Genomic DNA, 25,346 nt, shown 5'->3' with positions numbered 1-25,346 from the left:
GGATGGAGGTATGGAGTTAGGTGGCTTGGGAGAGCGTAATGAAAAGAGAACGAAGAGGGGGGTGTGGATCAGAAACCCAGAGGTAACCCGAGGGAGAAGCAGAAGGCAGAGAGGAGTAGGAAGATCGGGAGGTAGAGGGAGAAGGAGGCTTCGGGAAAAGAGGAGAGGAAGGGGAGGCATAGAGAGGGAGGAGAGGAGAGCGGGGTGGGGGAGTGGGGGCGTCTCAGTCCCCGGCTGCCTCAGTAATTGGGGAACTGGGACTCCCTGTGGGTAGGAGAGGAAGGCTGGAAGTCCGGGTGGGGTCGGGGTTCCACAAAGAGAGGAAGAAGCTGAGAGAGGGCGGGCCAGGGCATTGGGAAGGGGTCGCCCCGAGGCCTCCCGGGGATGGGGGTTGCAGCTCGTCTGAACGCCCCTCGAGCGCTGCTACTCTGGGCCGCACTGGGGGCGGCAGGTAAGGCCTGGGGGTTGGGGCAGGAGCCCCTGACGGGGGTGGGGGAGGGGTGCCAAGGAGAGGGGTTCAGGCTGCTCTCTCCCCAGCTCACATCGGACCCGCACCTGACCCCGACGACTGGTGGAGCTACAAGGATAATCTCCAGGGAAACTTCGTGCCAGGTGCAGCCAGGGCGGGGACCCAGGAGTCTGGGCTGCCGGGCGCTTTCTTCCTGAGACCCAGGAGTTCTCTCCTTCCCGCCCCCCCTCCCCCCAGGACGCAGGAGTCCCATCCCCTTCCTCCCTCCCTCAGGAGGCCCAGCTTCTAAACCCGAGGGACTCAGCATGGGACATTATACATGCGCATTTCAAGTAGTGAGTGGGAGGGAGTGGAAGGTAAGGGAGTGTGGGGCTGGAAAAGTGTGTGTGTGTTTCCTGGGAAAGAGGCAGGTAGGTCCTGGCTCCTACTGAGAACCAGAGGTTCAGTGGCCCCGTTGCCCACCTCGTCCAGCCCTCTCTTGCAATTCCTCCTCCCCACTACATTCATTATCCGGCTGTGGGACGGGGGGACCAAAGGAACTACAACTCCCATGGGCTCTGGGGAAGGCAGGCACTGGATGGGTAGGCTGGCAGTCTCACGGCCTGCTGGGAGTTGTAGTTCCTTCCCCAATGACAATTTAAGAGAGGTTTGATCAAAGAGACTTGAGGTGTTGGGGGGGCCGGGGCGGTCCTTAGGAAGCTCCTCCAAGATTCTTCTAGGACCCAGGATTCTGGATCCCAGCCCCCTCCTCCCTCAAAGCCAGGAGTCCAGATTCCCAGCCCTTCGTCTCCTGGGATCCAAGGAGTCCAGACCACAGCCTTCCCAGCAGATCCCAGCCTTGGGATCCAGTCCATATTTCTGACTCCCTTTCCTCCCTGCCCCACCCCTGCTCCCAGGGCCTCCCTTCTGGGGCCTGGTGAACGCAGCCTGGAGTCTGTGTGCTGTGGGGAAGCGACAGAGCCCCGTGGATGTGGAGCTGAAGAGGGTCCTTTATGACCCCTTTCTGCCCCCGCTGAGACTCAGCACAGGCGGAGAGAAGGTAAGGGGACTGGAGGGCGGGGTTACCAAATCCACTGGGGCTGGGCCTGAGTGGAGGTGGGGGGTAGGGCTTTGAGTTGGGAGGCTAGCCTTGGGGAAGGAGGCCTACAACACAATGGGTGGAGAGGAGGCTACTTACACTCCACAGTGGATCACCAATTGTTCCCTCCTCAAACATGGCTCCTAGTCTTCCCATCTCTTAGAATCAGTGGTAAAACAGACTCAGTGTGCCAGGCACTGTTTTCAAACTTGATAAATCCTCTAATTTTCACAACAACCCCATGAAATAGGTACTAATATTATCCTTATTTTATGGATGCAGAAACTGAGGCACAGAGAGGTTAAGTTACTTACCTGAGGTCAAACAGCTAGAGAGTGCCAGGGCTGGGATTCAAACCTAGGCAGTGTGGTCCCAGAATCCATGCTCTTGCCCGCTTTGCAATACCATTTCTATTTTTTTTTTTGGCCGCGCCCCGCGGCATGTGGGATCTTGCTTCCCCGACCAGGGATCGAACCCGCAACCCCTGCACTGGAAGCGCAGAGTCTGAACCACTGGACCACCAGGGAAGTCCCACAATACCATTTCTTATAAGAGGTGGCACTACCTTTCACTCAGCCAAAAGTCTCAGAGCTATTCCCCATCCCATTTCCTCCCTCACTCCCATTTCCCATCCATGTCCTTTCTAGTCTCCTTGCTAAACAGCATTTCACTTCTTGTCCCTCCACTGCTCCCACCATCGTCTTGCACCTGGACTGGTGCCATAGCCTCCTTGCTGGCCTGCTTCTCTGCCTCCTGCAGTCCATTCTCCATCCCACAGCTAGAGAGATGTTTAAAAACACAAACCAGATCATATCACTCTCTCCTACTCAAAATCCTTCTATTAGGACAAGTAATAACAGCACACGCTCACACAGTACTTAGCATGTGCCTGGCACTGTGCCATGGGTGTTATATACATTCAGTTATTTAAATAAAAATACAAAATACCCCATCCTTGCCCACAAGGCTGTGCACCATCTGGCTCCCATCACCACTCTCTCCTTTGCTCACTGGGCTCTGGTCCCACTGGCTTCTTCACTGTCACTAAAATAGGCCATCTCAGGGCTTTGCACTGACTGTTCTCCCTTCTGGAATGCCCTTCTCCCTGCTCCTTGCAACTAACCCCTCCTTATCCTTCAGGTCTCCATTCAAATGTCACTTCCTCATGGAAGCCTTTCTTGACACCCCACCCCCATCCCAATCTATGGGTCCCCCCCCTCCTTTTTTTTGGCTGTGCTGCTTGCAGGATCTCAGTTCCCCGAGCAGGGATTGAACCCAAACCCTGGCAGTGAAAGTGCAGAGTCCTAACCACTAGACTGCCAAGGAATTCCCTGGGTTTCCCATTATACTTTAACAGAACTCCCAGTTCTCCCCAGTGTGAGCACAGGATGTAATTAACTAAGCATTTACTTATATGATTCAGAATTTATTGTCTTTCTCTCCTCCACTGGAGCAGAAGCTCCATGAGGCCCAGAATTTTTGTCTACTTGCTCATTGCTCTTTTCCTGGCAACCTGGCAACCATAGTAGCAGCTCAATAAATATTTGTTAATTAAATTCACCACTGTTGAGCACCTACCATGGACCAGCCCAGAGTCTGGAAAGACAGTAGTGTTCAGACTATGCTGAATGATTAAATGTTTGTTGGCAGAGGGAAATGTACGAATGGAAAACAGTAGGGAAAAGATCTTCTCTCTGCATCCCTATGAAGGCCTCCACCTCTCCCACAGCTCCGGGGAACCCTGTACAACACCGGTCGCCATGTCTCCTTCCTGCCTGCGCCCCGGCCTGTGGTCAATGTGTCTGGGGGGCCCCTCCTTTATAGCCACCGACTCAGTGAACTGCGGCTGCTATTTGGAGCGCGTGACGGAGCTGGCTCTGAACACCGGATCAACCACCAGGGTTTCTCTGCTGAGGTGATGCCTGCTAACCTCTGACCCTCGACCTTCACCCTGAGTCGACCCAATTCCTCCCACCTCACCCTCCTCTTAATGCCTCATCCCATCCTCCTCCACAGAACTACCCCCCCCAACCCTGAACACTAATCCTTAACCTGACTTGGAACCCCAAAGGCCCAGAGCTGCACCCATTGCCCATTCTGTCCCCCCTGTCTGCCAGGGGACCCCACTCTCTGTGCTCCCCTCGCAGGTGCAGCTCATCCACTTCAACCAAGAACTCTATGGGAACCTCAGCACAGCCTCCCGGGGCCCCAATGGCCTGGCCATTCTCAGCCTCTTTGTCAATGTGAGCCCAGGCAAGATTCGGAGGGAGGGAGGGGCTGGAACCTGGGGTCTGAGAAGAGGGAGGCTGGAAGGCCCAGACTCCGGGGTCCTAGGGGAGGAAGGGGTTGGGGGCTTGGACTTCTGGGTTCCTATCTCCTCACCTCATACCTCCACACAGGTGGCTGGTAGCTCAAACCCGTTCCTTAGCCGCCTCCTTAACCGTGACACCATCACCCGCATCTCCTACAAGAGTAAGTCCCTGGGCATTGGAGGGTGGAGAGGGTGGGGGTCGGGTGTGCACATAGGGGAGTTCAGCAGGGGCACCCCTCTTCACTCTGACCTGATATTCCCGCAGATGATGCCTACTTTCTTCAAGACCTGAGCCTGGAGCTCCTGTTCCCCGAATCCTTTGGCTTCATCACCTATCAGGGCTCTCTCAGCACCCCACCCTGCTCGGAGACTGTTACCTGGATCCTCATTGACAGGGCCCTAAATATCACCTCCCTCCAGGTGACCCTGGCAGCCCATTGCCCCCTCCCTGCCACCCCCAACCCGTTCCTTGGCCTGGGTGTCCCCTTGCCTCACCTACCCTCCTACCCCCGGTCGACAGGGAACTGGAGGGGATTCGAGAGTCTGACAACCCTGGAGAGTCTGGTGGGGGCTGAGCAAGACCCCGCCCACCCGCTCTCGGGGGCCGGGCTTCCTGCGTGACGTCACCAGAGCCATTCATTATTCACTCCCAGTTTCCCACCCCCCCTTCCACGGCAGATGCACTCCCTGAGACTCCTGAGCCAGAATCCTCCGTCCCAGATCTTCCAGAGCCTCAGCGGTAACGGCCGGCCCCTGCAGCCCTTGGCCCACAGGGCCTTGAGGGGCAACAGGGACCCCCGGCACCCCGAGAGGCGCTGTCGAGGCCCCAACTACCGCCTGCATGGTATGATCCAGTCTGCACCCCCTCCACGTCTTGGTCTAACCCGCCTATGTGTCTCCCCTTGGTGTCTTAATATGATACAGTCCTAGCCCCCTCTGCTGCTCTGTATGATCCAGCCTCCTGAGCTCTCACTCGCTCTTTCTCCCTTCCCCCTTTGTGTCAAAGTGGTACAGCCCACCTCCCGGTCATAGACCATTGCTGATCCATGATTTGTCTTCTTCGCTGCTTGCAACTTGGTGTATAACCCGAGCCCCCTGGTTTCCTAATGGTACGATCAAGTACTGGTCCGTGGTGCCTATTACTATGGCTTTCCGAAATGGTACAGCCCGAATCCTTTTCCCTGTTTTCATGTGGTACAACCCACCTCCCATACTGAGAAACAACATGGTACAATCCCCTTTCCCCCCCACTGCCTCCTCGTGGTTCAGCCCAGTGATCTAACGTCTACCTCTCTGGCTTCTCAACATGGTACAGCCCATACCCCCCCCCCCCATGAATACCTTCACGTAGTTCCACCTAATGCTGAAACCGGATGTCCCTATTCCACCCTCCTGCTGCCTCCCTATGGTTCAGCCCAGTGCAGTATAACTGACCATTTCCCCCAGCTTCTCAACCTGGTACATTCCGGCTCCCCCTTCGCAGCCCTCCCTGTGGTAGAGCCCCGGGCGGCCCACCCCACCATCCCCGCCCCCTGCATGCTCCCTTAAGGGTCCATCCTACCGTGCCTTAAACTAACGCCCCCAACCCGTGTCATCTTACAGTGGATGGTACCCCCCATGGTCGCTGAGACTCCCCATCGAGGATTGCGCCTGCCTTTCCCAAGCCTCCCCACAAGGGGAGGGGAGTCACCCCCAAAACAAAGCTATTAAAGGGACAGAATACTTCCTGTATCTCAGTGGTCTGATTCTAGGGGCGGCGGGGAAATATTTGGGTATTAAAGAATAGCAGCCTTCTTCTAGAAACCAATCTCCCTCTTCCTAAACCCCACTACTCGGTTTTTTGGCTTCCCGTTTCACCAGTCACTTGGATTCGTGGCTCCTTTAAGCGGCTCTTCTCCCCTCCCACCCTCCCCGTCAGGCAGCACGCGCAAAGCCATGTGCTTCCCCCTCCCGTCTGCCTCATTGGCCCGAACTGGGTCACGGTCCCGCCCCCAGTGCCGTCTCCCATTGGGTGAATGTAGGTCAGGGTCCCGCCTCTCTCCAAAAGGCAAGGTAACTTCACGCACTGAGACCCTCTCTCGCACTCCCAGGACTTGGCGGATCCAGGGGTCCCATTGGCTGTGCGTCTCGAGGGGTCAAGACGCGATTGGCCCGCGCTTTCAGCCGGAGGGAGGCACGCGGCTGGGGTGCAAGGCCGGAGTCGGGCGGGGGCCGAGAGGAGGGGTGCGCGCTGTGGCGTCGGGTGTTTTGGTTTGGCTTTTTTTTTTTTTTTTTTTCCGCGAAAGAAGTTTGCTTTGGCCACGCCTCAAGGCAGCCGCCTCCTCCTGCCCTCTCCCCGGCCCTCCGCGCACACCTCTTGGTGCAGATTGCAAAGCTCCTTCCTTGGAGAGGGCTGCAGATTTTGCAAGAGCCAGGCTCGCCCACCTTGTAGAAGGAGCGCCTTGTGTCCCCTTGAACCCTCGGTTGCAAAGAGCCGGCCGCCTGATTTGATCAGCCCCTCACCCAGACTGTATGGTCTCCTGGGACCCTCTTGAGTTGCACGTTTCTGCACCGAGGACTGCAAATCCCCGTCGCTCCTAGGATTTGCAGTGTTCTGGATACTGGAGGCTTGCAAGCTACGCTCGCCCGCCCCTGGGCAGACACTCGCCCGAACCACAGGAGTGTGCTGCTGACTGGCAAGCCAGCTGTTCGCCTCTCCATGAACCCGTGAGCCTGCGGGCAGGTGCCGGGCGATGGCGCGGCCCGTGAGCGACAGGACTCCGGCCCCCCTGCTGCTGGGCAGCCCGACCGGGGCCCCCCCTGGCGGGGGAGCGCTGCTTGGGCTGCGGAGCCTTCTGCAGGGGACCAGCAAGCCCAAAGAGCCAGCCAGCTGTGAGTTCTAGCCCCCATCTCGCCCAACTCAGTCACCCTGCTCCCTTAGTGCCGGGAGGGTCCACAGCTACCTCCTACGTGCCAAGAGTCCATCCTCCCAACCTTTACCTACCCAAATATTGTACTTAGCTGTTTAGGCCCCTAGATCCCTCAGCACCCAGGACCCAAAAGTACCGGTTCTCATGCCTGTCCATTCCCAGGACTCAAGACTCTAGGCCCCAGCCCCCTCTTCCTTTTGGTTCCGAGAGTCTGGACCCCTGGGGTCCAGGGAGAAGGGAGGGGGGTGTGTCGGATGCTCACACGGTTGTTACACGGGCTTGGGCGGGGCCTCCTGGGGTCACATGGAGTCTAGGGATGAGGAATGTGCCCCAGGAATAGAGCCCCTTCCTGCCCCTTAGAGTGTGGGGGCAGGGAGGAGGGGGTACAGTGCGCAGAGAGTGGGGGGGGGGGTTGTAGATTACAGAGGAATTAACAGAGCTGTCATTTTTAAAATCTCTCCTGCCCAACCCTCCACCTACCTCTGTCTGAACTTCCATCCCCCTTCTGTGTCTCTTATCCCTTCCTGGGTCTCTGTCCCCATCTCTCTCTTTGCGTCCCTGTCCTCCCCTCTTTCTGAGTCTCTCTTCCTCTCTTTATCCCTTTCTCGGTCCGCCGCCCCCGTCTCTGTCTTTTCTCTCTGGGTCTCTCTCCCTCTCTGAGCCTCTGTCCCCTCCTCTCTCTGGGTGTTTGCCCTCCCTCCCGGGTCTCTCACCCACTTCCCTTCTGTCCCCCCTCTCTCTGGATCTCTGCGGTGTGGGGCTCCATCCCCTCGTTCCTCGTGTCTCTCTCCTCTCGGAGTCGCTTCTTCATCTCCGTGTTCCTCCTCCTCCCCACCCTGCCCGCTCTTTCCCTGGCCCGCAGGTCTGCTGAAGGAAAAGGAGCGCAAGGCGACCCCGCCGGCAGCCACGGTCCCCGGGCCGGGCCTGGAGCCAGCGGGACCGGCGGATGCCTCAGCTGGGGCGGTAGTGGGCGGCGGGTCCCCACGGGGACGCCCGGGGGCTGCGCCCGGCCCGGGTCTGTTGGCGCCGCTACTGTGGGAGCGGACGCTGCCGTTCGGCGACGTGGAGTACGTGGACCTGGACGCCTTCCTGCTGGAGCATGGGCTCCCTCCCAGCCCGCCGCCCCCCGGCGGCCCGTCGCCAGCGCCCTCGCCCGTGCGCACACCTGCACCCTCCCCGGGGCCCGGCTCCTGCGGCTCGGCTTCCCCTCGCTCCTCGCCCGGGCACGCCCCCGCCCGGGCTGCCCTCGGGGCCGCCGGCGGCCACCGCGCAGGTGCGACGGCTGGGGCGGGGCAGGGCCCTGGTTGGGCGGGGCTTGGACTCCAGGGGGCGGGGCTGTGAGAATCTGGGGGTCAGGACGGTGGGACTGGGGCTGCATGCCCGAATTCCGGGTCCCCTAATCGGGAGATGTCGAGAGAGGAGTCCGGATTCTGTGTCCCCTAATGGATCAGGGACTGCGTATCCTGGAACTATAGGAGATGAGGGACTTGGGACCCCAAGTTCCAGGAAGCCTGCCCAGTGGTGAGGTCGTGTGAATTTTTACGTGGGACGTGAGGACAAAGGCTCTGGATACTCGAGGAGTAGGGATTGGGATCCCAGAACACTGGAGTTATTTACTGGGGAGTGGACTGCACCCCAGAATCTGGACCAGGAAGCGGTGGAACTGGGATAGGACCGGAAATCCTAGGCCCTCTACGAGGGAGGAAGACGAGGGCCGGGCACAGACTTCTGTTTCCCCAGGACAAAAGGGACTGGCAGCCCTGCCTCCTCGGCCCCCCCCCCCCCAGTGGAGAGGGGCTGGCGCCCCGGGTCCCGGAGTCCTTCAGAAGGGACCTTCATCCTGCGTCTTCCATTGCGGCAAGGACCGAGCTTTCTATATTCCTGGGGGAGGGGCCTGGGGTCCCAGAATCGTGTATATCCTAGTGGCTAGGACGTTTGGGGCCTGAGAATATCGAGGGGGTCGGTTCTCGAGTGTTCCCTAGAGAGCAGAGGGGTCTGGCTCCTTGGCGGTTGAGAGGTTCGAGCTGGGAGACCTCAGGGAGCAAGAGGAAAGGTGTGCTCCCTCGGGCACCTTGGGGTAGCCAGGGGCGGACTGCAGGTCGGGGATTCCTGGACACACCTGCTCCTGGTCCGACCTCCGGGCAGGACCAGGGCCCTCCCCTTCCCAGTCGCACATTCCCGCGCCACGTGAGCCCTCTCCTCCCTCCTCCGTGCTTCGTGCTTCGCGCACGCGCGGTCACGCGGGAGGGGGCGGGACTGGGGAACATGAGGGCGCCCGTGGCGGCAGGGGGGCGGGGCGGGAAAGCAGGCGCCAGCACGTGACTCGGCCCTGAACCTGTGTCCTGAGTTGCCCCCAGCTGGCTCTCTCTTAAAGGTACAGGCCGCTCTTATGCTTGAACCAACCTGGAACCTCAGAGCCCTTTATGCTTCTCGTCCCTAACTCTGGACTTAGTAGTTCTTAAGGAGCTAACTTGAGGTCTTTTCGGTGCATTAAATTCCTTTTCCCTGAACAGCCGGGGGTCGAGGCTTTGGTTGGGGATTCAGTTAAGAAGGGTAGGGCTATAGAGAAGGAAGATAACACTGTAACTCTGAAGTCCTGAGGTTTTAGAAGCAATAATTCAGGTTCCTGTGCTACTTAGGGCAAGTCACGTATGATTGGGCCTCAGTTTTCCTGTGTGTAAAAGTGGAACTGGTTTCATGATTTCTGAGCATCTCTGTGGCTTAAGGAACCTTCATATTTTATATTAGGGAGGTTGATCCCTGGCGGGCTTTACGTTAAACCCCATAAGGGCCTTCCTTGTGGTGGATATGGTACCTGAGCAGGGGGTAGCCTCTGGGAATCCCCTCCCCAAAATAAATACACACTCAGGCGGCACATTCTATTTCCCCAAGGCCTGACCTCTCGGGACACACCCAGCCCTGTGGACCCAGACACGGTGGAGGTGCTGATGACCTTTGAACCTGACCCAGCTGATTTAGCCCTGTCAAGCATTCCCGGCCATGAGACCTTTGACCCTCGGAGACATCGCTTCTCAGAGGAGGAACTTAAGCCCCAGCCAATCATGAAGAAGGCGCGGAAGATCCAGGTGCCAGAGGAGCAGAAGGTGAGCATTGCTGGGTGTAGGACACAGGCTTCGTGGGTTCTGGCTCCACAGCCAGGGATGGCCCTTTCTTTAGTCAGACCTGGGTTTCTCACTTGGGATTAGCTCTCACATTCTCCTAACTTACAGCCAAGGATCAGTCCTCCTTGGCCAGGGGCTGCACAGGGACAGAGGTTTGGGCTTGAGATTTGTGAAAACCGTATCATTGTGGGATTCAGACTCAGCCAGCACTGATGGGACCAGTTTTACAGGCTTGGAGCTTCTCCTATCGGTTGGACCCAACACCCTCATTGGGGCAGGCTTCAGGCTCTACCAGGCCCAGTTGCTAAGGATAGCATTCTTTAGGAATGTGATATCAGCCTGTTTCTTCTGAGCAGCCAACTAGGCAGGGGTTGGTCCTTTAATCTCTGATCTGGGGCATCCTTCAGGGCGATTGCATCCGCCTAGGATGAAGACTTTGCCAGCCCCTCTAGGCCTTGTTTTCTGGACTCACTGGTAAGAGGCCTCAGGTTCTCATTAGCGGCCAGGGCCACATTCTGATTTGGGGTGCTTTGGGCAGTGACTGCATCTCTGTAGCATTCTGTCTTTGTCAGTCCTGGGTTCTTCCCTAACAAGAAGTACCTGGGCTTGTCTCACAAGACTTTGGCATGTCCTTGTGTAAGACACAACTACTTGAAGCAGTGAGTACTGGCCTGTAAACCAAATCTAGACCAGTGGTTTCTCTTGCCATGAGGCCCTGTTGCTAGGGAATGGGTTTACCCTAGCAAGCAGGGACTAGGCTTTAATGAAATGGGGATGGAGGGGCATCTTTCAGAGCTCTGGGTGGTCCTTGTACTAAGGAGTGGTCCTCCTCCACAGCCAAATTCCAGGACTGGAGAACTCTGAACATAATGGTGTGGGGAGGTCTCAGGATAGACCCCTTTGCAACCAGGGACTGTTGGGGAGGAGGCAGCTCCCTGGCCTCTATTCAAAGCCAGTGGGTCAGAGACTGGCTGTGGTCATTGGGACCACTTACACCTCACTTTTGTTCGCTGAGGAGGGGTGAGGTTGCCTTGGCAGCAAGGTCAAAAGGGCCCAGCTCTGAGAGGATTTTATGGGACACCAAACCCCATCAGTAGGGAACCTAGGCTTTCCTTAGCAACCAGGATCTGGAAAGGTGATGTATAGGGCAGTGCTTTTCAATGGGAGAAGTCTTCAGACCCTGAAGGTCTTGTTGCTAGGGAACAAGAATCCTTAGCAAACCAGGAGCTAACTGCAGGCCTTTTGTCAAGTGAGAAGAGCTTGGGCCTGCTCTGCACAGTGGAGACTTGAAGCTCAGTTGCTTGGGGTGGGAGGCTATCTCATGCCTTAGCTGTTGCTAGGGGCCTGCTGTCCATAGCAACCGGGGCCCTAGAAGGCCAGACCCTTGGGTACCCATTCAGGGGAGATGGGGTATCCTTTAGGCCCCACTGCTGGGTGAGAAGCAGCCCGGGGGTTGGGGGGGGCGCGGTTTCTTAAGTGCACTCTGGTCCTTGAAGGCACAAGCAAAGCTGTTCCTCCCTTCTCTCGCTGGGCCGGGGCCCCTCTGGACCTCAGTGCTTTCCCACCCATCCAGGACGAGAAGTATTGGAGCCGGCGGTACAAGAATAACGAGGCAGCCAAGCGGTCCCGCGACGCCCGGAGGCTCAAGGAGAACCAGATATCGGTGCGGGCGGCCTTCCTGGAGAAGGAGAACGCCCTGCTACGGCAGGAGGTGGTGGCCGTGCGCCAGGAGCTGTCCCACTACCGCGCCGTGCTGTCCCGCTACCAGGCCCAGCACGGAGCCCTGTGAGGCCGCCCCCACCCCAACAGGCGGAGCTCTCCTCCTCCTGGCTCAGACTTGCGCCCTGACGCCCTCTTCCCTCCCCGCCCTGTGGCCCACGGGCCGGCCAGCTGGGTGCCCCAGGGATGTGATGATGCAGATAAATACATTTATATTTTTAAGAAAAAGTGAGCCTCCCCGCTCCCTCGTGGGGGCGGGGAAGGTCCTCAGTGTGTGCCCCCCGGCACGTCGGGGACCCCATCCTCCCACCGCCTCCGTTAACACGATCCTGAATAAATCTTGAGAACCCCAGAGCCAGCTGTCGTGGGGGAGGAGGCAGCTCCCTGGCCCCAGTTCAAGGCCAGCGGGTCACGCTGGCCGCAGTCCATGGGCAGGTCTGGGCTTCGATCCATAAAAGGCAGGAGCTGCTGGAAGTGCCTAGAGTCTGTTCCCTCCCACGGGCTGCTGGATGGAGGAAGGGGCGAGGGCCTGAGAGGAATGAAGCCACTACCTTTATTGCATAGACCTTTTCAATTGCTTTGAAGACTGGGGCTAGGGGACGCACAAAAGACAGAGGAAACGAACTTCCCCGCCCCCACCCACGGGGGGAGGGACATTAGTGCAAATCGGAGCGCCGCCCGGGGAACTTGCCCCTCCTGGGCTGATTGGCCAGCTTGGTGGAGGCACCGGAGTAGACGGGTCCAGTTATCTAAGGCCTCCCCAGCCCGTACGTTCCAGGTCACGTCACTGGACTACGCGTTAAGACAGGCTCCGCCCTCAGCCGACCTGGCTTTCTACGAGCCGTTCTCGAGGGTCTGGAGTGAACCCGCCCTCGTTGATCAGGCACTACCCTTGGGGCGAGCCCACTTCTCCGTGACCGTCAGGGCCCCAACCCCCGGAATTCGGGACATCCTCCAGCATCACCTCTGGTCCCCTAGGGTAGGGCGCAATCCTGAGACCAGGCAGGACCACTGTAGCCTCCGCCCTGACTCTAGCAGCCACACCACGCCCCCTAGCTCAGGCTCCGCCCCCTCAGGAATGTAAGCCCCGCTCCGGGCGAGCTCCAAGCTTGGTTGGAGTTAAGGCTCCCGCCCAGGGCAGCCTGAAGGACCCGTGAGCAGAGTACCGAGGCCGGGATGCACCTGCGCCTGCAACGGCCCGTACTCCACCTGCTCCCCGTCCACCGTGAGCACGCCGCGGGGCGTGAGCGGCTCAAGGCGGAAGGCACGAGCCGCAGCGTAGCCCAGCTGCGGACAGCCCAGGCTGAAGTGGCTACCGCGCTCCATGGCCAGAAACAGGCGCAGGAGCGCCGCCCGTGAGATGCCACCGCGCACCCAGCACAGGTGCACCAGGCCGTCGTCAAAGCGCGCGTGGGGCGCTGCCACTAGGTCAGCCCCCAGGTGACTGGGTGAGATGGCCAAAATAAGCACAAAGTCCCCCTCCATTGTCACCCAGCCTGGGGGTAGTGGAGTGCCTAGAGGAGGGAGCAGGTGGTCAGGTGGGCCCCCAGCAGAGATGGCCACCCGGGCATCAGGGGTGGGAGGCGGGAGCCCAGAGGATGCTGGCATTTCTGAGGCCCCCTCGGTGATGGGTGAGAGTTGAGCTGCCTTGGGGGAGCCGGGGGGCGAGGGCAGCAGTGGGTCTGGGGACAGTGGAGCAGCCCCAGCCCCACCCCAGTCCCCAGCCAGCTCTGGGCCCCCACCGTTGAGGGACAGGATGGGCGGGGGTTCAGGTGAGCCAGGGGAGGTCAGGGCAGGCTGAGGCAGGGGCAGGGGCAGGTCAGACACTGAGCGGTGCAGGGGTGAGTGGGCCACGGGTGGGGCTGGGCCGGGGGCTAGGGTCAGCTCTGACTTGGCACGTGGCAGGCCATGGGCAGGGGCGGGTGAGGCGGGCTCCACCGTGGCAGGGAGGTAGGAGAGGCGGCCACGGTAGGTGTGCAGTGTGGCGAGGCCCAGGACCGTGCCCAGGGTGAAGCGAGCACTGCCCAGGGCCCTGAAGCGCTCGCTCTGGATGTCCACATCTGACACAAAGCCCCAGGCCACAGACAGGAAGGAGAAACAGCGGGAGCCGGAGGCCAGAGTGACGGAGAGCAGGTCCAGCGGGTGGCTGCCACCCCGGCAGAGCAGCAGGGAGCAGTTGAGCAGCAGGTCAATGCCCAGGGCCGGCTCAAACCTTCACAGTCACACATGGACGGATACAGCGGGAAAGAGGAAACAGGCTGGGTGAGATACACAGTGCCAGGCGGGGAGGAAAAACACACAGACGGGTGGGGCAGCGGACAATGGGGAGAGGAGGCCGGGCATGTCCCGGGGCCTGCCCGCAGCCATTTGGCCACCTCCAGACGGACTCTTCTTACTGACCCAGGTTCCCTGTCAGTTCTTTCATTCCATAAGCATTCACTGAGTGCCTCCTGTGTGCCAGGCACAGTTCTAGGCACTAGGGAGACAGCTAGGAACAAGACAGGCAAAAATGTCTGGGGGGTGTGGGGAGCATCCCTCAGCCGGACTGATCTGGCTGAGGGGAAGATGTAGCGCAGATGTGCCAGGTCCCTGTTATCCCAGGAGGGCTCCTCCCACCTACCCCCCATGCTGGTTCACGGCTCCTGCCAGCGCGTTGCCCGAGCCACAGGGGAGGATGCCCACAGGGGTCTTCACGGCCTCTTCCCAGTCGGGGCGTTCTAGGAGTCCATTCAGCACCTGGAGGGTGGGAGACCAGACACCTGCGTGTTGGTCCTGGCCTCCGCAGTCCCCCAGGGCTCAGGCTTGGGGCAGGGTGGTCCTGCCCTACCTCATACAGCAGCCCATCTCCGGAGACGGTGACGATGCCATCCCACTCGCTCAGGCTCAACCCCTGGACCAGCTCCCGGGCGTGGTTATGTCGTTCTAAGGTGGGGAACCAGGAAGTGAGGCAGGCTGTTCCACCCCTGACCCACCACCACTCCCCAGGACTCAGGAGTCCTAGCCCCCAGCTCCCGCCTCCATCATGACACTGCCCTTACCTGTCTGGATGAGGTTGAAGGACAGCCCCGCTTCAGAGATCATGGGCAGCACATGGTTCTTACACCACTGCCAGGCCAGGCCCCGCCCCCCAAAGGGATTGACCAATAGGAGCAATCGGGGAGGCCTTGGCAGAAGGTCGGGGGTGATTTCTGCAGAGAGAGGAGAAGGAGTCTACAGAGGTCAGGGAACCAAGCCCCTCACCTCAGAAACGGTAAATGCAAATAGCCTCCAGTGGAGGTGGTGGAGGGCTGGCATCAAAACCTGCTGGGAGTTGAAAGTTTTTTTCTCCCCGGCCTCACCAGCTCAGGCCCAGGTGTACAGCCCACCCCCGTCCCAGGTGCTGAGACAAAGGCAGGGATTCGGTGTCTAATCCCAGTGCCCTTTGGACTCACGGGTGGGAGGAGAGCTGTGGTTTCCACCTTCCACACCCCCAAACACCTGGAACCCAGGAACAGGTTATTCCACTGTGCGGTCCTCACCCCCAGCCAGCCAGGACCAAGGAAGTCCCACCAGCTGGGGACCCTGGAACCTTTACCTTCCTGTGCCAACTGAGTAGCCTAGGTGGGGCCCTCTGCCTGAAAGCCTCCTCTGAATCCCCACAGCTGGATTAGATGCCATCTCTGGGCTCCTGAGACGCCCCAGGGGACCTCTGCGAGTGCCTGTCATCCAGAGTGGTGACTGAGCGTGTCTCACTTGGCTGCTCTCACCAGCCCGGGAGCCTCTGACTCATCTGTGGTCAGGACCCATGGAAGGGGGGAGGGGACAGAGACAGAAATCTCATGAGAGCAGCACACACAAATCCTTCTCTGCCTGGGATTTTGCCTTCTGTGCCCATCCCTGTCTGTGCATCACTCTTTCAGTATGAACCCAGAGCGACACACCACACAGACAGACACACAGAAAAGTAGAGACAGAGATGCCCACAGAGGGAGATCTGAGGAGACACCAAGGTGGCCTTAGGACAGAGAGGCTGCCCAGCGCCTCACCCCCGTCCCCAGGAAGTGGCAGTCCGCGGAGCAGACACGTGAGGGCAGTGGCCCAGCGCTGGGCCTCAGCACGGTTCTCCTCATAGGTGGCCGCCCCGTCGGCCCGGAAGGTGCGTGCAGCTCTGCGCCGGCCCCCACGCCGGCCCCTCGGGTAGGTGTAGATGCAGAAGTAGGCTGCTGAGTCCGAGGGGCTTCGGCTCCGCAGGGTGCAGCAGCCTGAGACCTCAGCGAGCAGGACCAGGCCACCCCGGGGCCGGGCTTCAGGCTTTGGCCGCAGCCGCTGTATGTGCAGGGCTTGTGGTGTGAGAGTGAGGGCGAAGCGTGGGCCTCGGGCTGGGTAGGAGCCAAACTCGCCATGCAGGAGTGGGGTGCTGGCGGTCAATGGCGGTGGCGGTGGGGGGGCCATGGCCTTGACCCTGTCCAGGGCGCTGCTAGGCCTGTGGCCCCAGCTCCAGGTCAGCTCCTGCTCTGGCCTCTGTGGGGAGGAAGGAGGGTAGGAGTCAGAGTCCAGGACACCCATGGTGGGCAGAGGGAAGCAGGGGCAGGGCCTGTGGATAAGAGGAGACAATGAGGGGTGCTGACAGGCAAGATGGGAGCACCAGAGACAGGCCCAGACAAAGTGTGGGAAGACTGAGGACACAGGGCAGAGGTCAGACACAGGGCAGAGGTCAGCTGGACAGGAAGGGCAGCATCCTGCAGGGTCCACGCCCAGGCATGCAAACGTTCATTCCTTTATTCCCCAAATAATTATTCAGTACTATGTGCCAATCATGGTGCCAGGCCCAGCAAACACAGCAGGGAATGAAACAGACGAAAATCCCTGCCTTCGTGGAGTTTATATTCTAATCGGAAGACAGGAAAACAAGGTAAAGACATAAAATACATATCGTGTTGGATGACGATTAAGGACTTTGGAGAAAAATAATGCAAAGGAGAGAGATCAGGATGGTGGAGACATATACATAGACATGTAAAGATAGAGAAAAACACAACACACACACACACACACACAGAGTCAACTCCAGATGGAGAAAGTAACAAGGAAGAGGCACTCAGACACAAAGAAAAAGGTCTGAGAGCCAGAGAAACACTCGGAGACAAACAGCTTCAGTGAGATGAAACCTAGTGTAATGAAAGATACTTAGAGAGCAGAGTGAGAGTTTAGGGGCTCCAGAGGCCCTCTGAGAGTCAGACAACAGAGTTAGGAGAGAAAAAGCAGACAGGAGAGGCAAAAGGTAGGGGATGTAGTAGCTGGAGAAACTGAGAAAGGGGTGTGACATGGAGCAACTAAGGGGTCAGAGAGGTAGAGGAGCCACATGCAGGCACCTGCAAGGGACAGGAGCCAAGAGCTGGACCTCAAGCACTGACCTGGGTGTCTGGCCGCCTGCTCTCCAGGGAGAGAGTGGGAACTGGGCCTGAGGTCCCCTCCCCCTGCCCTCTGCCCAGTTTCTGCCTCCTCCTTCCAGCTCACCTTTGTTCCCCACTGCCCCGCCCACCCAGTCACCTATCAGTCCTGCCCCTCACCTTCCCCAGGCGCAGAACTGCCCCAGACACACCCCCATCTGTGGACTCACTCTCAGGAGCCACCTCTGCCCCCTACCCTGGGCAGCTCTTCAAGCCCCACCCCTAAACTTGCATTGACTGCCCCCCCCCCCCACTTAGAGCCCTAGGTCTCCCCCAGTCCTGGGGCCTGCGCCTTGGTCCCTAGGTCCCCAGGTCTCTGGCCTGGTCTCCATTCTCTCCACCCTCCATGTACCCCAGACCAGGGCCTGGGTCTCCATCCATAGGTCCCCCCAATCCATAAGCCTGAGTGTCTGTCTCCGGTTCCCCGGGTCCCGGCCCTCCATCCCCACCCCATTTCCAGAACCCAGTTCCAGACCTGGGTTTTCATTCCTGGATCCCTCAGTCCTGGTTCTGGTTCTCCATCTCCATCCCACACCCCTAGTACCCAAGTCCCGGGCCTGCGTATCTGTTCCTCTTGCTCCCTCAGTCGTCCTGACTCGGGTCCCTGTCCCGACACCCCAGACCCTCCTCACACGCCGGATCCTCCTCCAGGCGGCCACCCAAGTCAGCACCAAGTGCCCCCATCAGACCCAGGGGTGGGGGGAGGGTGTGCATCCGCTCAGCCAATGGCCGCGCGGCCAGCCTAAGTTGCACCAATAAGAGCGTGCGGGGGCGGGGCCAGCAGACTCGCGAGCTTGGCGCAGGGGCCTGCCGCGGGAGAGCGGGAGAACTGGGCGGGGTATCGCGCTTCGCGAGATCAGCCGCCATTGTAGGTGAGGGCACACGCGCAGCGGAGGCGGCTTCACGGAGACAGGGCCAGCGCCCCTGTCGCCATCTTTGTTGAGGGCAAGCGGACCTCTCCCATCCTTTGACTTTATAAAAGAGAAGGGGCAAGGGGGAGAAGGTCTTTAACTGCAGATAGAGAATAACCCTAACACAGATAACACAGACCCAGAGATATGCAAAAACAGTAAAAGGGAAGAGTGAACCAGAGTCAGAGGCAATAAGAGACCTGAAGAGAGTGTTGTCTCTTTTTCAGACAGTTACAGAGAGTCAGAGAGATAGACATAAAGAAAAGCAGAGATACAAACAAAGAGACAAAGACAATGGAATTAAGAATGTGCAAGGTGGGCTTCCCTGGTGGCGCAGTGGTTAAGAATCCGCCTGCCAATGCAGGGGACATGGGTTCGAGCCCCGGTCCAGGAAGATCCCATATGCCTCGCGGCAACTAGAGAAAGCCCACGCAACTAGAGAAAGCCCACGCAGCGAAGACCCAACGCAGCCAAAAATAATAAACAAATAAAATAAATAATAAATTAAAAAAAAAAAAAAAGAATGTGCAAGGTAAGGACATAAGAAAACCCAGAAAATGATGGACACGGCGAGACATGGGGACAGACACTTTCAGAATGAAAACCAGGGAGGAGAGGTTCATTAATTCACAAACTATTTACCATGGGCACAAGCCAGCGTGGGGGCAGCATGACATAAATATCTGCCCAGTGAATGACCCAGTTACATGGTAGGACAGAGACTCAGGAGAGAGACTGGGAGTATCTGAGAGAGACCTCTAGGTCAGGGGTGAGGGACAGAGAGAATGTTAGAGGCTGAGAGGAACTGAGGCCAAGAGACAGAAAGCAAAGATGTTGACAGAGAGGTACAGAGAGGCAAAGACACGATGAAATTGAAAGAAATCAAGGCAAGAATAATATCAGGTGACCTAGAAACAGAATTGTAGAGACAAAGACACATGCTGAAGGAGATAGGGACTGAGCTCGCTAGAAACAGATAAATGGAGGATGAACTTCATTTATTGCCAATCAATGTACCTAGTGTTCAACTGAGAACAGCAACAGCACCAGATAACATGTGCCAAAAAATGACCCAGGGAGAGAGAGGGCCAGAAACCCAGAAAGATGGAGAGACAGGCAAACACAGTGCGTGTGCTTAGGGCTCCAGGGGAAAGAAAGACAGATACAGTAATCAAAGAGGCTGGGACTCAAAGACCAAGGAACAGGGACAAGGAAGAGAGAAGGAAACTGTGTTCCATCGTATGGTGATCTGGACTTCCAGATGGACCCTTACCTGGTCCTGCTGCTCCTCTGCTTCAAGGTGTCCATGCATCTGCAGGCCCTCTGCTGTGTTATCACATCAGCAAGACCCTGGCCCTGGGTCGGAGGCCATGGGAGGGTGGTGTGGACAAGGAGTCAGGCCTCATGGTGCAGGCCTGGCCTGTGGCTCTGTGGAGGAGAGGTAAGTAGGAGCATGAAGGGCAGAGGAAAGGAGGCCAAGCTAGAAGTGCTGCAGGGCTTCCACGAAAACGAGTGGACAAGTCAGCTTCATCACTGCCCCAACCAGTCCATCTGGTCCCATCCAGTAAGGGCTAATAACAGCAATAGACGCCCCTTTTTGCAGATAAGGAAAGTAAGGCACAGAGAAGTTATACGACTGGCCCAAAATCACAGAGAGGTTGCCCAAGGTCACACCATTAGTAAGTAGCAAAGCCAAGAATTGAATTCGGTTACAGATAGTATCACCATCTTTCTGTCTCTTCTCCTCCTTGGATCTCCACCTTCCCTCTCTTTCTAGGTCTTCTAACTCCCCGGGTCACCATTTCGCCACCCTTGGTCTCTCTCCACTCCCCCACTCCCCTTCTGGGTCTCCATTCCTCCTCCTCTTTGAATCTCTGTCTCCCTCTCTCTGAGTCTCTCCTCCCCTCTTTCAGGAGTTTTTTACTTATCCCTCTCTCCACCCCATCCCCCAAGCCCCGGGGGCCTCAGCTTGCCTCCTCTGTGCTCCAGTACCTTGCACATCCCTCAAACCGAACCCTCTGGGCCACTTGAATCTCTTGGCTGGGAAAAGCAGCCTCCAGGTGGCAGGGGCTGAGTAGGGTTCAGGGAAGGGTCATCCGGGGGCAGAGGGAGAAGCTGAACCTAAAAGGTGGAAATACAGGATGCCATAGACTGGACTGCAGCAAGAAGATCTCGGGTTAGACCTCAAATAAGACTTCCCGAGCTGCGGCCGCACCTGGGAAGCGCAGCACGAGATAGGGCAGATGTGAGCCTGATAAGGAAACGCCCAAAGCCTGAGGTCAGAGGTTTCCCGAGGTCCCGACTAGCCCCGCCAGCCCCGCCTCCTCACCTCCAATACTCGGCCCTCTAGGTCCTCCGGGAGCCACAGAGAGGCCTTCGGCGTCGGGCCAGAGCGTCACCGCGCGACACGTCCTCCTAGCTCCGCGCGACATCTCTCTGGCTCCGAGATCCCCTTCTGCCGGAAGACTATCAAGAACAGGGACTGCATAGGGCCAGAGAGGCCTCCGACGTGCTCCTTGGCGTAGCGCTTGTTCCCCTTTAGATGTTCCTCCACCCAATTCCGGAATCGCCCATCTAGCTGGTCCTCCGATTCACCATAGAGAGACACGAGTAGAGCAGTAGAGCGCCGCGTCGCGCCCGTGTGACGTCACGTAGGCGCCACTCGCTGAAGGCTTTCCCCGCCCATTCTGGTTCTGTTCTCTCTTTCCGGACCTGGCTAAGGAGGAGGCGCCATCATGGTAAGCGCGTTTTGCGGCGTTCGGGGCTTGACCATCCGCTGCCATCCGCCGCAGTCTCGAGCTGGGGACGTTCCAGAGTGAGGCAGGGGTTCCAGGGTGTTCGAAGGAGGCGACTCCCGCTGTGGGGAGCTATTTTGGGAGCCCGAAGACCAGGGATGGGAGTCCTCAACCTCCCGCCCCTCCCATAATCCTGTATTATAGGTCCCATCGAATAGATGACCATATTGAGGGGCAAGGAGGTTAAGTAATATGACCGGGGTCACAGTGCCAGTAAGTGGCGGAGCCAGGATTCGGACACGCGCTGGTCCCACAGCCATTCATGCCTGTGGTGTCCCTGGATCCGTCACTCCCCAGCCTGAAAAGCTGGGTTCTGGGGCGGGGTGGGGGGGGGGTGTCAAGCGTCCGGTGCCCGGGTTTGGGGGCCAGGCAGGCTTCCGTTCGAGTCTCAACTCCCTACCTACCGTATCATCATTCTTGTGCACAGAAAGCATCTGTTAATTGGAGACCCAGTAATTATGCCTCAAAGATGTGAGTTCGAGAAGAAATAAGTCAGAGGAAGTGCTCACCACGGGTCCCTGCGTACATTAAGTGCTGGATAAATGAGAACTATTAATAATTAGGTAGTTCTTTATAACTCATGACACAGCCTGAAAAACTTGCAGGAAAGCAGGCAGGGGGTGTACTGGAAATCGTGGGCTCCCTTCAGTTTTAGCACTACTCTGGGAAACTACACTTAATAAAGGGGTCGTTCTAGGGTTGGTCTGTGCAGAGTAAGTTATAGAAAAAAGGGTCGTTGCCTTTATAAGAACTTGAAGTCTGCCCTTGGTTTAACTGTTTCTGATAGCGCTCCACGCATGGGGGCTTAAATAATACTTACGTTGTTGAAAAATACAGCTTCTAAAAAAGTAGAAACTTGAGTTAACGCGGCTGCTGTGTTAAGGTCTTTCACGGTGCTGTGTGCCATGTGTTGAAGGCTTTTTGCGTAGAATTAGGTTTCCCCCTCCTTTTTTTTTTTTTTTTTTTAAAACAAAGGAGTCACTTGAGGCCCAGGGAGTTTTAAGTATTTTCCCAGAGGGCTCCCAATGGTGGTCTGGGATTTGTTGTCTCCAGAGACTGGGGCTTTAGCTGTTTCTCAGAGGTGAGGAATAACAATGTTTATGGGGTGAGGAATTTGCCAGATCAGAGTTGGGTTCATGGTCTTCCCTTCACCCCGGCAGGGAGTTGACATCCGCCACAACAAGGACCGAAAGGTTCGACGCAAGGAGCCCAGGAGCCAGGACATCTACTTAAGGCTGTTAGTCAAGGTGAGGTTGGGGCCTAAGACCCCTGGGCAAGGCCACCCTGGAAATATCAATATAAGTTCTAGAGCCTCCATGCTGGTATTGGTCCCGGGCTCCTCGCAGGGGCCTGCAGGGCAGGCTCGAATCTCTGCTGCTTTCCCTTAGCTTCTGGAGATTCCAGTGTTTTCAGCCTCTGGGCTGGTTTACCGCAGGGGAGTGGGGAGGGGGATTTTCTGGGTCCCTGGCCAGGAGGGACCTAGGCCAGCTCTCTCCCTTGGGCTTAACGGGATGGGGAAAGCCCTAAGTCATTTGTTTGCCCCTTTGTTAGAAAGCTGGGAGGGAGGGGGGTGGTGGGCTGCCCTGGGTTTTCATTTGCATTTTCCTTCCCCTCCAGCTGTACAGGTTTCTGGCCAGGCGAACCAACTCCACCTTCAATCAAGTTGTGCTGAAGAGGTTGTTCATGAGTCGCACCAACCGGCCACCTCTGTCCCTTTCCCGGATGGTGAGGGGCTGATGCGGAGGGCATAGCCAGCCTGGGGAGCGACTGGATCATGTCTGGAGCTGGACTTCGGGTGGAGGGGCGGGCTTGGAGCTCTCTGGTAGCAGCCTGGCTATCAGCTGGCTTAACCTCATCCAGTGGTGGGTGCAGAGCTCTGACCCTCTGACTGTAGCTGAATAGTGGGGGCATTGGACTGGCTTGGTCTCTTGGTCTCATTTTCCTTCTCATTGTGTGTGTCTGGGGGCGGGTTACAGTGGCTTTATGAGGTCTTCTTGAGGTTTCAAGTTGTAGAGTGTCTTCTGTGTCAGAAGCTTTCTGTAGGAGAGATCCGTGGAAGAATCTGTTTGTATTTTCTTTGGAGATTTTCCCAGACTGGACCTGAGATTAGGCTTGTGCTAGGTTGAGAGGTGTGGCATGGGTAGGTTTAGCCCAAACGGGACACAACTGTTGTTTCTTGGGATGGCTGAATGGGTGGGATTGGATTTAACCACCAGAAGGGACTTGTTTAATGTGCATTTCATCCCCACGCCCGCAGATTCGGAAGATGAAGCTTCCCGGCCGGGAAGGCAAAACGGCCGTGGTGGTGGGGACAGTGACCGATGACGTGCGAGTCCAGGAGGTGCCCAAGCTGAAGGTGCGGGGGCGGGGTGCTCAGGGTGAGGTCCTACGGACCTGGCTCAACTTCTCGTGGTGCCGGCAGGCTCATCTCACCTCTGGGTGAGGCAGGCGTCGTGTCTGGGTTGGAGGGGGGATTGTCCCTCACATTGTTGATGGCGGGTATCCCTGGACAAGCCCCTTCTAGGGCCCTGCTGATGGTGTTCGCTTTGGATCTCTTTGTGCCTCAGTTTCCTTACACGTAATAGCTTCGGGTTGCGGTGTTAAAGGGATTTCTAGAAGTAAAGTGGTAAGAATGGCTGTCGTGAACTCAGGAAGCTTCCTCCAGTAGTTGGTGGTGGTGGTGATGAGGCCGAGTAAGCAGCTGGGACTCCTGCTGGGCCTGGGCAGTGGACAGGCAGCCCCAGCAGCCCCTGGGTCGCGGTCCGGGGGGCTCTGACCACGCCTGTCCCCTGTGTCCCCCAGGTGTGTGCTCTCCGGGTGAGCAGCCGCGCCCGGAGCCGCATTCTCAAGGCCGGGGGCAAGATCCTCACTTTCGACCAGCTGGCCCTGGACTCCCCCAAGGGCTGTGGCACCGTGCTTCTGTCTGGTGAGTGGGGCTGAGCGGCTCGAGGCGGGTAGGGGGGTGGGAGGGGTCTGTCACGAGCTGTGGGACTGCTAGCAGCCTTTACCTTCCCAGGCCTGGGAGGTCAGTGACACCCCACCCCACCCCAGATCAGCCTGAGCCACCCCTTCCTTCCCTTCCCCAGGTCCTCGCAAGGGCCGAGAGGTGTACAGGCATTTCGGCAAGGCCCCAGGAACCCCGCATAGCCACACCAAGTGAGTAGACCTAGCCCTGGACCCCAGCCTGCAGGTCTCTAGAATATCCCCCCACTCTCTTACCCGCTTTTCCTTCAAGACTGCCTGAAGCTCTGTTCCTCGGGTGTTGAGCTCCCTTCACGGCCAGCATTACAGATGCAGGCTTCCCAGGGCCTGTCCCCGTCTTTCGGGTGGGGCCTGCATTCCGTGCAGCGCCGGGCGCCCGGGGTGGATGGCCCCGGGGCCTAGTGCAGGCGCTCCAGCAGCCACTCCTGCCAGTGTCGCTTCCTGCGCTGCCAGGCTTTTCCAGCGGCGGACTTGGTGTCACCACTGATGCTGTTGGGTTGAGTGAGGGCCCTTCTGGTGTCCCTGTGCTGCTCTGTTAGAGCAAGCAGCTCTCTGCTGAGCTCCCAGCTCCTGTGCTGCTCTGTTAGAGCAAGCAGCTCTCTGCCTAGCTCCCAGCCCCTGTGCTGCTCTGTTAGAGCAAGCAGCTCTCTGCTGAGCTCCCAGCTGGCGAGCGAGCGGGCCCTGGCAGCCGGTGGCATCCCTCGTCCCTCACTTGTCTGTAACGTGAGCCTCTTCTCACCCTCCCTTCTCTCCCTGCAGACCCTATGTACGCTCCAAGGGCCGGAAGTTCGAGCGCGCCAGAGGCCGACGGGCCAGCCGTGGCTACAAGAACTAACCCCAGATCCTACCTTGTTATTAAAAAGATTTTGGATGCTAATGGCCTTTTGTGTATTATTGGGGAACGGGGTGGGGGGAGGAAGATGGTCGGAACCGGCGGTGAGAACGCCTTTGTTTGGGGGAGTGGTTGCCACGCCCCTTTCTGGGGAGACCAGCCTTTGGGATGAGCCCCTTCCGCTGTGCTGGGGGACGGAGCCTGCGGTCCCAGGTGTGCGTGGTGACTGCCCTAAGCCTGTTGGCGCCCTTGGACCTCGCTGCACCGTTGGGACCTGGCGGCCCTCCAAGGCCGAAGCCCCACCTCTTTCCCAGGTGTGGTGTCGACGCACCTGCTTCCTTTTCGAGTTAGCCACGCTTACTCTTAAAGGAACAGCGCTCCCCTCCCGGATCTCTGTGCTCGGGATGGCTGGCGGGGCTTGGACGGCGAAGTACAAATGGGGCGGGCCGCCGTGGGGGAGGGCGTGCGTGGGAATAGGTGATGCGCTCCCCCTCCCCCGAAGCCTGAGTCAGGCCGGCCGCCAGAGCCTGGGCGAAGGCCGTTGAGTGTATTCCTGGAGCTGGGACCTTACCATCCTCTGCCTCCAGGGGCCTGTGTCAGCCCTCCCCCTGTGTTTGCATAAGGGGCTGGGTTCCCCGGATCCCAGGAAGAAATCCGGTGAATGAGGCGAGGTGGCCGGAAGAGCCGCAGAAATAAAAGGTCTCTAGGCCCTTGATCTGACTGTTCTCTGAAAAGGCAAGAGAATGAGGGGTAGGGGTTGGAGACCTGGACGCAATGCGGGGGTCTGGG

General features: G+C 58.2%; 4 protein-coding genes across 13 annotated transcripts; 3 read left to right on the top strand and 1 right to left on the bottom strand.

The window, feature by feature from the left end:
- The first annotated feature begins 251 nt into the window (after positions 1–251).
- CA11 (carbonic anhydrase 11) lies at positions 252–6,289 on the top strand. Of its 3 annotated transcripts, none has more exons than XM_068529394.1 (9): positions 252–451; positions 538–612; positions 1,366–1,508; positions 3,277–3,462; positions 3,695–3,790; positions 3,947–4,019; positions 4,124–4,278; positions 4,537–4,702; positions 5,949–6,289. In XM_068529394.1, exons 1-9 carry the CDS (start codon positions 385–387, stop codon positions 6,287–6,289), a joined length of 1,302 nt encoding a protein of 433 aa, XP_068385495.1. In that variant the 5' UTR covers positions 252–384. The 3 variants fall into 3 exon arrangements, with proteins under 3 accessions (XP_068385495.1, XP_068385496.1, XP_068385497.1); XM_068529396.1 differs by lacking the exon at positions 5,949–6,289 and adding an exon at positions 5,461–5,589 and having other exon boundaries at positions 258–451; XM_068529395.1 differs by lacking the exon at positions 5,949–6,289 and having other exon boundaries at positions 257–451; positions 4,537–5,451.
- A 301-nt stretch (positions 6,290–6,590) lies between these two features.
- On the top strand, positions 6,591–11,960 carry DBP (D-box binding PAR bZIP transcription factor). Of its 2 annotated transcripts, none has more exons than XM_068529398.1 (4): positions 6,591–6,729; positions 7,630–8,040; positions 9,660–9,871; positions 11,463–11,960. In XM_068529398.1, exons 1-4 carry the CDS (start codon positions 6,591–6,593, stop codon positions 11,676–11,678), a joined length of 978 nt encoding a protein of 325 aa, XP_068385499.1. In that variant the 3' UTR covers positions 11,679–11,960. The 2 variants fall into 2 exon arrangements, with proteins under 2 accessions (XP_068385499.1, XP_068385500.1); XM_068529399.1 differs by having other exon boundaries at positions 11,444–11,620.
- A 181-nt stretch (positions 11,961–12,141) lies between these two features.
- SPHK2 (sphingosine kinase 2) lies at positions 12,142–20,549 on the bottom strand. 7 transcript variants are annotated; one of them, XM_068529390.1, is made up of 8 exons: positions 20,164–20,229; positions 19,941–20,069; positions 19,222–19,376; positions 15,634–16,108; positions 14,647–14,796; positions 14,436–14,530; positions 14,229–14,344; positions 12,142–13,820 (listed from the first exon to the last, which is right to left on the bottom strand). In XM_068529390.1, the coding sequence occupies exons 3-8, from the start codon at positions 19,258–19,260 to the stop codon at positions 12,728–12,730; spliced, it is 1,968 nt and encodes a 655-aa protein (XP_068385491.1). In that variant the 5' UTR covers positions 19,261–19,376; positions 19,941–20,069; positions 20,164–20,229; the 3' UTR covers positions 12,142–12,727. The 7 variants fall into 7 exon arrangements, with proteins under 7 accessions (XP_068385491.1, XP_068385488.1, XP_068385492.1 ...); XM_068529387.1 differs by lacking the exons at positions 19,941–20,069; positions 20,164–20,229 and adding an exon at positions 20,278–20,549; XM_068529391.1 differs by lacking the exon at positions 19,941–20,069 and having other exon boundaries at positions 20,164–20,251.
- A 32-nt stretch (positions 20,550–20,581) lies between these two features.
- Positions 20,582–24,602, top strand: RPL18 (ribosomal protein L18). The gene is made up of 7 exons (XM_068529400.1): positions 20,582–20,686; positions 21,904–21,990; positions 22,361–22,468; positions 23,001–23,099; positions 23,546–23,669; positions 23,830–23,899; positions 24,485–24,602. Exons 1-7 carry the CDS (start codon positions 20,684–20,686, stop codon positions 24,558–24,560), a joined length of 567 nt encoding a protein of 188 aa, XP_068385501.1. The 5' UTR covers positions 20,582–20,683; the 3' UTR covers positions 24,561–24,602.
- The last annotated feature ends 744 nt before the right edge of the window (positions 24,603–25,346 follow it).

Source organism: Eschrichtius robustus, chromosome 19 (genome assembly GCF_028021215.1).
Source record: "Eschrichtius robustus isolate mEscRob2 chromosome 19, mEscRob2.pri, whole genome shotgun sequence".
NCBI lineage: Eukaryota > Metazoa > Chordata > Mammalia > Artiodactyla > Eschrichtiidae > Eschrichtius > Eschrichtius robustus.
The sequence above is the reverse complement of the archived record's forward strand: the minus strand, read 5'-3'. Positions and strand labels throughout refer to the sequence as shown.